The sequence below is a fragment of the Arachis duranensis genome, chromosome 6, assembly GCF_000817695.3.
Source record: "Arachis duranensis cultivar V14167 chromosome 6, aradu.V14167.gnm2.J7QH, whole genome shotgun sequence".
NCBI lineage: Eukaryota > Viridiplantae > Streptophyta > Magnoliopsida > Fabales > Fabaceae > Arachis > Arachis duranensis.
In genome coordinates, this window is record NC_029777.3 from 96810012 (window position 1) to 96822620 (window position 12609).

General features: G+C 33.5%; 2 protein-coding genes across 2 annotated transcripts in view; both read right to left on the bottom strand.

The window, feature by feature from the left end:
• LOC107494839 (uncharacterized) overlaps positions 1–3718 on the bottom strand; it is a gene marked incomplete in the record, with an annotated part of 8000 nt that extends 4282 nt beyond the window's left edge. The window contains 4 exon segments of the mRNA XM_021125143.2: positions 89–377; positions 698–1869; positions 2261–3011; positions 3316–3718. Of these exon segments, the coding sequence (XP_020980802.1) occupies positions 89–377; positions 698–1869; positions 2261–2953 (2154 nt within the window).
• Positions 3719–6041: 2323 nt separating this feature from the next.
• Positions 6042–10957, bottom strand: LOC107494862 (probable inactive leucine-rich repeat receptor-like protein kinase At3g03770). Its single transcript, XM_016115902.3, has 6 exons — positions 9145–10957; positions 8837–8970; positions 8501–8744; positions 7506–7717; positions 7295–7414; positions 6042–6561 (listed from the first exon to the last, which is right to left on the bottom strand). Exons 1-6 carry the CDS (start codon positions 10490–10492, stop codon positions 6355–6357), a joined length of 2265 nt encoding a protein of 754 aa, XP_015971388.1. The 5' UTR covers positions 10493–10957; the 3' UTR covers positions 6042–6354.
• Between the last annotated feature and the right edge of the window lie 1652 nt (positions 10958–12609).

Here is a 12609-nt window from a genome sequence, read left to right on the forward strand (position 1 = left end):
TGTTAGATGCCAATGGAAATTTCATATTAATATTGTGCTTGTATGGAAGCTATATGATTTAAAGAGAAGCAAAAAATTAAACAATTACCTGCCACCATATTGATTCCACAATGCGAGAGAAGATCCAAGCTTCCACCTTTTCTAGTGCTGAGATGAATACATTTGGGTCATCCCAGCTGCCAAAAGCACCATATGCTGTCTTCTCACTTTTCCTAGCAGATAGACCTTTCCATACCAATGGTTGAGCTATTTTTCCATTCCCCTCTGCTCTCTTCCTTCTCATACTATAACCGGTAGGACTTGATGGTGCCATGTCTCTGGTGGATTGGCTTATAATTATTCTCAACACAATAGAATTAGATAACCAAAATGTCAATCTGTAACAACATGCAAGAAGAGGTCGATCAGTATGCAGTTGTCACAGCTTATGATGAACTATGATTTTCACATCATGCAGTAAGAATAGGATGACATTGTTTGGCCAACCTCTAATAGTCAATTGATCCATGTCAGTTAAGAATTTTATGTAGGACGTCCAATTAATTTATCATATTGGAAAAGGATCATATATGTTTGGCATAAAAGTTTTTTTTTTCTCTTTTATAATTAGGATAATGGGGGTATGAAATAAATTGCTCTAACCATTGTATCAAAGGAAAGAAAAAGAAAGGAAAATTGCAATCTATATCAAATGTACCTTGGGACATCATTTCCACAAGCTTTTGCAACAAGTGCTAAACCTGAAACAGCACTTTTAGCAGCCCCAGACCTTCTTGCTTGAATATTTTCTTTACAAGCATGAAGGTACATCCTGGACAGGCGCCGAGCTGGGGCATGAACCTTACTGATGGAGCTGCCATGCTCAGCAACTACTGAATATAAAGCAGCTTCAATGGCAGCAGCCTCTCTTAACTCTCCCTCAAGCATCTTAATCTTGTTTTCCAAATTCTCAACCTTGCTGTCAAAAATGGTCGATCTGGATTCCCTTGGATAAATCTTAGCATCTCTTTTGTCATGGATGTTCCCTCCATTGTTTTGTGCATCTCCTATATGGCTTTCTCTTACTTCAGAAAGATGATTGCTACTGAGTGATCCAATACTCCTAGCTGATTCTGTTGATGACCTCACCGACTTCACGTGCTTTAATCTCTCACTTCTCATAATATTACTGCCTTTCAGATGACTCTCTGACCCACCAAGATAGTATAAATCGCTACTTAATGAAACTTGGTCTTTCACACCATGAGCCATTGATTCATTTCCTACATGGTTTTGCATATCCAAATCAGACATTTCATTTCCATTACTGTCCTCAACAGAACTACAATAAGATTTAGCACTTCCTTCCCCCTTCATGTGAGATTCGTCAGCTTCACCATGCAGCTCATTCAATTTGTCATTGATTTCTGAACTAATACAGTTTACAGAGCCTGGAGTCATGTCCACAAAGCCATTACTAAGAGATGTAGTGTTCCTTGAATAGATATCAATAGTACTTCCATTACTGTTAGTTTTAACATCTTCAAATTTATTTCTACAATTAGCATCCTCTTCAAAATCCTCCTGATCCAAATTTTCATGATCACTGTTTGTGAACCTGCTCTTGGAATTTTCCTCCAAGGATGGGGAGGAAGAATCAACAACTTGCTTTTGAATTGTCACTGGGCTGTGATTACTAGTATTCTCCATAGCTGGTTGACCATTTGCCGGGCTTTCGATATTAGAGGACAGATCTCCGGATGATGCATTAGATGAACTCTCTAGTTTCTCACATGTATCTTGTTGCAATCTTTCAACCTTTGTTTCTGATGCCAAAGTATGCTCCTTTTCATTACTATCTTTGTTTCGGGTTGCTCCATGTGCTCCATTCTGCAACTCAGCAGCTATTAATTTATTGCTTGATTATACGTTTATAACTGTTATTTTTCTAAAATACACTAGATATATCAAGAAAGCAGATCGTGTGCATTTGCATGCTGCTATAATACTAATAGTAACATGACAATAGGTTTGTTGTTTTCCCGGCATTGATTAATAAGAACAACATTATGTGAAACTTTGAAAGGATCCATACCATGCCAACGAGAAGATGTATGCAAAGAACCTAAAATGTTGTTACAACATTTCCTATTGCAGTTGCTTCTATCTCTCTACATTTCATGGAATAGTGCTAAGGACTGTATACACAATCTCAAACATAACCATAGATATAGTTAGGCAAAGGACATACTGCTATGAATAAGGGGGAAGATATGGGTACCTCTGCACAATGAGGAGGTATACTCCCACTAGTTTCTGGGGTAGTAGCTGCTACAATAGATGAATGGGAGGAAACATCATCATCAGTAAAGGAAGCACTCTCAGCTTCCTCAGCATATTCTTCATTCATCAATGTAGACACAGAGTCACCACCTTTGTTGTCCTTCGATGCCTCTTTGGGATTGCTTTCCTTGAACGAGGACCTAGTCCGATGCTTTTCGGTAGGCTCGATTTTAACATACAAAAGCGGCTGATCCGTGTTTCTGTAGTTCCTCTTGCAGTTCAATGGAACACTAACACTCAAGGGCTCCTTAAGAACGCCACAATCTGCCAAGTCTACAATGGCAGTTCCTAGCAACTGACCTTTAACAATCTTATCTCTTCGAGGCTCATACAAATTGAACTCCAAGTAATTCTTTTGGAACACATCAGCAACACTATGCTTGGCAGACATGTCCTTCAACAGAGTCACATGAAGCCTAAATGACTCATTAAACTCAATTTTCCCTTCACCTGGGGAAACAGGACTGGTAGACCCTGAAGAGCGCTCGCCGTTCTCCCATTGTATCAACACAGAACGAAGGGACTTGAGAGATTGTGATGGGGGCCATGGCTTAATCTCTTGAATGTGAACAAGGCAATCGATTTGCACGGTGCCACCTCTCCGGTTCTTCCCTTTTGAGCCTAGAACCATGGCTGCCACTCAAACTTCTTACTTTCAATGCAGTTGAATTCGTCGAATCACAAGACCTCTGAATTCAAACAGAATGTGCAAGAAATCATATTGAGACTTGAATTTTAGAAATTATATAGGAGGCTGTTAACTCAAATTAAATTATAAATACTCTGGAATTGGAGAAACAAAACGAGTAAATTTGGCAGTGAAGTCTTTGGTGACTTATCTTGGACTTCAAATTGTGAAGTTGACGAAAATGTAAAGAAAAGACTGCTATAACATACTTCAAAGGTTGAAGATTTAAGTGCACTAAAAGCTAATTGGTGCAGTTACCAAGAAAACGCCACCAAAAATGAAAAAGGAACTGCAAAAAAGCTTACTCAATTGAAGCACAGGTGCACGAGATTCTTTACTTCCGAATCAGAAATGAACAGATCAAGCAAGTGCTACAAAGTACTTAGTGGAAAATGGCTACAAATTGAAGCTTCACGAGCATAAAAACATATAATGCAGACCGTGGAGTCCGGTTACAAGTGACAGAAGAGGGAGTAATGAAGACGTTGACGGAGGAAGAATGCTTGGAACATAAGGCGAGTGAGTAAGCGTAAATTACAGAGCTTACCGGAAAAAGCGGTGGCAGGTGGGAATGGGATCAGGAAGGTGATAAAGCTAGCTGGAACCGCTGCAAAGGGGACAGCATTTCTCTGTCTGTGTGCCTCAGAAGCTGCAAGTGAATGAAAATTGATAATAGAATTAGAAAGGGAAGAGAATGTGTTTACAATAAAATAATAAAAAAAATTGTATATTATATATACGACTACAAGAATTGAAAATATGAAAAAGGAGGACCATAATATTTTGCTGAAAAAAAGTGGCTCATAAGTCATAATAATGACTCTGATAAGAAATGTTGTTATTGTGTACAATAATGACGTCAGCAGTAATGATTATTAAATTAAAAATTTACTTTTAAATTTTTATATGAACATCTTTGTTGATTTTTTAACACAATATCGTTGCAACCCCCTAATAAATTACGAAAAGCGCTCTTAAATCATGAAAGCGACGCATCACCTGAAAATTAAGGCTTTGGTAAGTATTAGTAAAGGTGGAAACTCAAGTGAAGTTAACTTCACTTTAAGTTGACACCTGAGAGTCGTTGGATGAAAATTTAGTCAAATCAGTCAAATCATTTAACGATTCTCAAGTATCATCTTCACGTGAAATCGACTTCATCTGAGTTTTCACCATTAGTAAATTAGTAAATAAAAAACATATAGGATATATCGTTTAAAAGACTAGATTCGGGAAGTGAGAGACCCACGCGAATCAATGGATCGTGACCCAGAAAGACCAAAACAGTACGCGAGATGTGCGCGTGCACTACACGTTATACTGAACCGGTGTGGGATGCGTCGGCGTCAGGCTTGAACAGTTGAACTTGTTCTACAGTCTATACACCGACACCAAAACCAAATACCAAACAGGCAAACACCAAGCGGATGCAAATAATGTGCTAAAAACCAAGTTACAATGTATCTGTAATTCCAACATAATTCCTTTTGGACCCAAAATTTTTTTTCAGAAAAAAAAAAAGTTTTTTTCAAAGAGGGAAAAAAATACTTGCAGTAACAAGTGTTATTTCTGTTTAAATTAAGAAATAAAGTTATATTGGAAAAAGAAGAGATTTTTAAAGCATAGATCATTCTCTCACTCGGAGAGTCACACACACGTACTATGGCTCTATATTCCACTGTCTGAATATAATTCAGGATTGGAACCTTGTGCTGTTTGAAGAGAAGCCATTGAAGGTGAAAATTCAGGTAGAGTTATTTTCATGGAAGATTGATTATTGAGAATTATTAAATGATAATTTAGTTAAATTTATCAAATTATTTAATGATTCTTATTAACTTAACCTAAGTTTTCATTGCCGATAAATCATCCATTCTTACCAAGTCTCAGCTGCGACCTTTGGTAGTGCTCAATATGGGTAAATCATAAAAAAAATACATTTAAATAATTTTGTTGACAAAAATGATTTAAATTTTGGCATCGACAAAAATACTTTCAAATAATTTAAACATGCGACAAATATGCACAATATTAAATATATATTCTCAAAAAAATTTTAGATGTTGAATTTTGATACGATTTTTTGCAAGTATAATTAAAAAAAATGAGATATTTTTATCCTTAAAATTCGGTAATTTTTTGTTAAGTATATTTTTTTTGTAATTTTTTTATCAACAACCAATAATACTTTAAAAATCACAAAAAAATATATAATTAACAAAAAATTACCAATTTTAAGAATAACAATATCTCATTTTTCTAATCTTACTTGTAAAAAATTGCATCAAAATTTAATTTCTAAAATATTTTTTTAAAAAATACATATTTAACGTTAAATATTTTTGTCAAGTTTTTAAATTATTTGAAGACATTTTTTAATAAAAAAATTCGAATATATTTTTTTCAATAATAAAATTATTTGGATGTATTTTTAGTAATTTAGGGGCTCAACACTAATGGCCATCCTTCTCGAGTTCTCATCTAATGGGTTGGGCCTGGACCTGCAGCATCCACTTGGGAGGACTCAGGCCAACTCCAAGAATACACACACCTTCAGGATAAGGTTTCTGTCAACATGGTTGGCATTCTGATGGCCCAGCCACAATTCCACAAGCCTAAAGTATATATAATGTAACAACGCAAATTGGCAGAGATGGAGGGTCTGTGTCCCTTAACCATCTCTTCCGAGTTCAATACTCATTCAAGGATGGGAATGGAGCTTGCTTGCTTGGGAGGGTCGCTCATTTTGTATGCCTCTAGTCATTGGACATACAACCTGATGGATACCCTAGTGCAAACAACAAAAAATATATATATAATGTAAGTTGTAACTGATTAAGTATTTAGCCCATTCGTCTTAAATGTTAAGGGTTCTAGAGTTCTAATCTTATCTTATATATGCAACAACTCATTAACCCATAACAAACTCTTAAATGAACTTCACAATTGTAATGGATTAGTCTTTATTTTATCGGATTAAAGAATAAAGTGGACAATAAAAAGGAGTATATATAACGTGCTCACTAGATTATAGTGCCATCTAGGAGAAGAAATATCATGAATTCATGATTGTAATGATTGGTGACAATGTTATACTTGTTTCTCATTGGCTACCCTAGATCTAGCAAGTCAAGCTTATATTATAGTGGGAACACTTCGTTTGAACCTTTTTGAATATACACTTCTACTTCCATTCTTTTAGTCTTTAGCACTGTTCATATCACATTATAAACCAGAGAAATAACATAAATCCTACTACTAGGCACTGGCTTTCTCTGTTCTAAACTTGATAACAGTCCCTGCTTTCTCTATCTACAAACATGAACCTATGATGTAGAATCCGATCATTGTTCTGCTTCAGCTGTGGCTTGGACTTGAGCTGCATACTGTAAATTCCATAGAACATCTTCAAAAGAAGGACGTGATGAGGATTCTGGCGATATGCACTTGCTTGTGATGGATATTGCAATTGATAGTGACTCTTGATTGCAAGTGGTCAACACCGTCGGATCTACAATTTTTCTTCTACCATCATGACTATCAAAGGATGCCTGTGATTCACAACACAAGGTTTTCTTATCCATTCAAAACTTATTAATGAATAAAGAGTAATGTTAGAGAACCAAATTTTTTTTATTTAATTTCAGCTAACTTTTTTAAAATTATTTTGTTTATCTTAAATTATAGATCCTAAATTATACCTAAATTATAAAATTGGCTAATACTGACTAATTAAAAGTTGATTCCATATACTTTCTCATGAATAAAATTATCTACTCCCTTAGTTTCCCTAGGAAACCAACAAAAATCAGTCAAAAAATTTACATACAGAATTTAAACATTACATATCCAAAAAAAAACAATTAAAAACTACACATCTATACTTCAAAAGTGTTAATATCAGGGTAATAACACAGGGACAAAATTATGCTTCTACTTGGATGCAAGTGCTTTTATAAGGACAAAATTTAAGGACCAATGTGAGAGTTTATTCAAACATTCTACTTTTAGTTTTCTTAAAGGTGGCCCTAGTGCAAGACTTAAAATGAGTAATATCAAAGTCAACAATAAATAGGTGTAAAAAATGGGGGATCTTGGCAAATGGCAATTATTGTCAAAGAACTTGTCAACACCAACAAACAATGATGAATTTTTATACTTTCCGAAGCTTTATTTATAAAGTAATGATATTTCATACAAATATGTGCTACATGTGGATGTATATTTACTCTCATTCATCCAAAGAAAATTTAAGGCAGAAGTTTCTAAAAGCTTATATCTGACCTTTTCATTAAGAAAAAATGCTTCCCCTTTTCCGCTTGCGACAGGTCCAACAAGTGATTCAAACAGTATGAATCCGAAGTTATAAACATCGTCATCTAATTCTGGATTATCTTCCTTTGCCTGTACAAAACAGAAAGCAGCAGAATCACTCTAGGACCAGTCATCAATGCAACTAGACTAAGATGTTGGGATGAATAACATGAAAGCAAACCTCAGTCTTTTCAATCTCTTCAGCAATGATGGACATGCCATAGTCACTTAGTTTTGGAATGTCATGCTCATCAAGTAAAATATTGTTCGTCTTTAAATTGTTTCCGAAACAACCAGGTATGACACTAGTATGTAAATGATGAACTGCCTTGGCAACTCCAATCAGAATTGCCAATCTATCAGACCACTTTAATGCCTTCTCTGGTGAAAATTCTGAATGTTTGAATTAAGAAAGATTAGTAGTGGATTGGTGCCTCAAATACCATAAAGCTATAGCAGAAAAATCGGTAAGAGAATTATATATAATGAAGTTAAATGTGATATTGACATATTTAGAGCATCATGGTGATCAGAGATTCAGAGTATAATAGAGAAAATTGAGAATTAAAAAATCCTCTAAATGGTGAAAATGTTAGCTATACATGTGAGGTACACCCTCTAAAGGCCAATGAGTGTAACTAACAATGAATAAATTCTTAATAAATAACTAACTAGCTAACACAATAATACCTCAAATAATATATAAACAACTGAGTTATTAACAACCTTAGATCACCAATCCTATGCCAAATAAGGTATGCATATTAATTTCAAAATATGGAATAAGAACAAAACATAGATTCTCAAATCATCAAAGTAATGTATGATAGTTTTTCATCAGCATACTTGAATTCCCTAGTCAAAGTATAATCTTGTCATTTTGATTGAAATTCAAGCAGCAGTGAATAGCAGATTCAAATTATAGAGATAAGGGAAGCAATGGTGAAAATTTATGCTCACCGCAGCATAAATACTACGATGACATGCTAACTATAGTTACTAGAAAGCTGGTATGAAGACAGGTGCGCAGTTCATTTTTGGTACACAATTCGTTAAATTTTGTCATTAAATTACAAGTGCTTCTTCAAAGAGAATTTGGTATCCACTATCCATTACAACTTGAACAAGGAATTCAATACATAGTATGCAGGTAAAAAAGAAAGTTCTGATAATAACCTGACAGACGGCTGCGATAGTCCCCATTTGGCACATACTCGTATACAAGATAGAGTTTGGGAATACTAGAGTCATCTTGTCCACCACCATCAATGCTGTGACCCAATAGGCTAACCAAGTTTGGATGTTGAAGTTTTGAGAGTAAATCCAACCGAATTTTGAGGTTTTGAATTGAGCATTTCTTCGACAAAGCAACAGATCGTATCACTGTATAGGATCCATTCTCTAGTTTAGCTTTGTAGAGCTGAAAGAAAACCATGCATCATGAAGAACAATCACTTGCATAAAGAACATTTGAAAGCCAAAAACAGTCAAATTACTTTCAAAGAATATTACCTTCCCTATGGAACCTTCGCCAATATAAGTTGACAAGTCAAAATTTTTGGTGACGTCCTTCAACTCTTCAGTTGAAAATTGTCTATAAAACGAAGTCGCTTGCGTCCCTAGCTTCAATGTCTGTGAAATGAATCCTAACAGTAACAGACATGGAAAATAAGAACATTACTATTTAATTTGTCCCTATCAATTCATTGATCTAGGAAATTACTATTTAATTTGTCTCTATCAATTCATTGATCTAGAAATATACTAGAAAATGAAAAGTAACACAGATAAAAGGGGAAGATCAATGCAGGAATACTTACTGGCACTGGCAAGGAATTCAGAGGAAACCCCTGTTGTTGAGGAATCTTGGACAACTTTTGGGAACACTTCATTCTCATATGTTTCTCTTAAGTAACCTTGTCTATAAAGTAAAACTCCGGAAGCTAAAATCACAGGAACTACTACAAAAATGATACCAACCACCACAGCAATTTCCCATGCCGAGAACTTCTTCAATCCTGAATTACAATAAGACCCTCTCTGCTGAGGCTGAGAATCAGCAGACAAACAGTTTCCACCGTATCTAACAACTCGTCGATCAGACGTGCCGGCCAAGCAAGAAGGAAGTGCACCATTTAGCTTGTTATTAGAAATATCCACAAACCCAAGTTTATTTCCACACCTTAGTTTGTTGGGGAGGGAACCGCTGAGTGCATTGCTCGCCAAATTCAAGTAACTTATGTTTGGCAAAGAGAACAATGTATTTGGAGGTGTCTTACTAAGATCATTTGACGAAAGATCAAGATGTTGAAGCCGTTCCAGTTCACCAAACTCACTAGGTATCTCACCTGAGAATGAGTTTTTGCTTAGAAGAACTGTAACCACTGTTTTTGGCATCAATGGTAACTTAGAATCCAAATGATTCTCTCTTAAATCCAAGACATGAAGGGAAGTGAGAGCACTTAGATCAGGTAGTTCACCAGATAACTCATTTTGGGACAAGGAAATATCATTCAGGGACTTAATTTTGCATATTGAGGAAGGGAATGAACCAATTAACTGGTTGTTCTTCAAACTCAACACATTAAGATTAGACAATGAGTCAAACCAATTGGGTATGGTGTCATTAAAGTAATTTCCATTAAGTGCTAGTGTATGAAGATTAACCATTGTTGCCATTCTTGAAGGGACAGAACCAAACAAGAAATTTGAGCTTAAGTCCAAAACTTGAAGATTAGATAACCTATGAATCTTATTAGGAAGTGGACCCCAAATCCCTAAGGACACCAAGCTAAGGACCCTTAAGCTTGTTAACCTTGTCAATGTGGTGACAAAAGAATGAACAGAAAAATTTGGGGATAGTGTTAAATTAGAAACTGCAAATCCATTGATGTTGTTTTTGTCTACCCTCACATTAGGTTTGTCCCCAACGATTTTGAGCTCAGTTACTGAATTGCCATCACACTTAATGCTTGTGTGGGAAGATGAAGGAAGGTTACAAAGGTCATTGTCGTAATTTCCCCAAATCTCTAAAGAGGTAGGGTACTCAAGGTACTTCCTTATCTGAAACAAGACTTGGGTTTGAGCTTCTTGAAGCTCATGGCTGATAGAGATGAACGTGAACATGAACAAAGAAAGAGCCACAAAATAGAGGTGAAAATTCCTCATTGAACTTCAAATATTTTCAAATTTCAAAACGATTTCTTCAACCTGAAAACAACACAGCTCCATAGAAGAGAGAGAAAGCGCGAAACTTATTCAATGGAGGGTGTTAGTGTTATTACACTGCACACATTTAATTTCTCAACAACGGTAATAAAAAGAAAATACCATGAAGAAAAGAGAACATGGACCGTTCATTCATCAGAGGTAAAGCAGCACCTAGAGACTAGAGAAGTGAAATAAATGAAAAAAAAATTATTAGTGACATTGCAGTGCAAGTTCATAGTAACTGAGGAAAGATGAAAAAATGAGTCAAAGGTAGATAAATGAATAATGGAGGTAGTAGTTGAAAAATGAAAATGCCATAATAACTGCACACAGCATTTAATACTTCCCTTCCTGATAATAGTGAACAGTGAACGGTGCTCTCTCTCTCTCTCTCTCTCTTTGTTAATGGGGAGAGTCTGGGACCAGTTATGCCGGAGTATAAGAAGAACAAGAAAGAACAAAGGGTTATTTAAAATTTCTGGAATGTTTTATATTGAATAATATTTTAATGTAATTTTTTTAGTATAAAATTATCAAATATATATATATACATAAAATATTTCCTGAACACAGGAAAGAAAGAAAAATGTGTCTTTTGTTCCTTATTCCTTTTTTTAGTTCCTTCTTCAATTTCTTTTTTGTTTTTGTTTCTTATATAAAGAAAATACAGGGTAAATTATTTAATTAAATAAATAAATTACATGTTAAATGATCTAATTGTAACTTTTTTTAAAAAAACTTACGTTTCAGTCATAAATCTATTAAAAAGTATGACGGAATAGAACATAATATTTAAAAATGCTAAAGATCACGAGAAAATAACATAATCTACGGAAGAGAAAAATAGATTATGCATAATGAAAACTCGTTGAAGGCAATCTTAAATGGCATGTATTTGGAGAGAAATAAACAGTAAAAAAAGGTCACAATTTACATGAATTTATAATATCTGAAATAAAGAAATAGTACGCTAGAGTATAAATTTAGACTATTTTATGGCAGGATTCTTATCAAATATATTATAGTTTAAAAAATTTTAGAATATTATATTTGATCAATTAGTAAAAATTTTAGAATATTGTATTTAACCATATGGAAAAAGGGATAAGAATGGGAAAAAAAATAAAGTAGGAGAAGAAGATGTAGAAAACACAAAAACTAATAGCATAGAAGTGATTAATTGATTATAAATATTATTTAGGCGAATTACTTAACATTTATTAAAATATTTAGTTAATAATTAAATTAGAATCTGGAAGATAAGATATTTTTTAAATTTATTTTTAAAAATTTTTTTTAACTAAATTGATTTTTCAAAGATTGTAAATTAATCATATTTATCTTCTAATCATTTCATTAACAATTTTTTTTAAGACTGATATTGTAAAACGTTAATTAATAATATATATAATATCTTATGTGACCAAAAAAATATATATAATACCTTATATGTCTAATTAGATATTGACCGAATATGTTTAAGAAAATTTATTAATTTAATAATTTTTTTCAATTACAAAAATTCTATTCCTAATATAACCTAGTAACTAAATTGATAGATTTTCATAAACATATTTAGTCAACGTCTAATTGAACATGTTATGTGCCATATATGCTATCAATTAACATTTCACATCATTAATAGTTGATGAAAATTATGAATGAAGTAACTGACAAATATGATTAATTCGTAATCTTTAACAAAGGACCAATTTAATTGAAAAAATCTTTCAAAAATAAATTTAAAAAATACATTATTTTATAAAAATTAATTTAACTATTAATCTTATTTAGTCATTTACTAAATACATTGGCGACGACAGTAAGAGTTTACCGTTGAAAACTTTGTACAATGTAAGAGAGCCTAACTCAAATGCATATTGCATAAGTTGAAGTCTCAAGATTAGGATTTTTTTCGTATGTGAAACTTCTTTCAAGCAATACAAAATCATTTATTTTTGAAAAAATAAATTTTTTAAATAAAATTTTTAAGTTATTTTTTAAAATTATTTTACATGAAATAAAATATTTTTTATGACAAAATATAAATAAATTTATTAAAAAATATATTTACA

What these genes read in the sequence shown, in the direction of transcription:
- LOC107494862 (XM_016115902.3), bottom strand. Translation starts at nt 10,492, where the DNA reads ATGAGGAATTTTCACCTCTATTTTGTGGCTCTTTCTTTGTTCATGTTC. An exon ending in TGAATTCCTTGCCAGTGCCA is followed by an intron (nt 8,971 to 9,144) that starts GTAAGTATTCCT and finishes TGTTACTGTTAG; the next exon opens with GATTCATTTCACAGACATTG. An exon ending in AAGAGATTGAAAAGACTGAG is followed by an intron (nt 7,415 to 7,505) that starts GTTTGCTTTCAT and finishes TGTTTTGTACAG; the next exon opens with GCAAAGGAAGATAATCCAGA.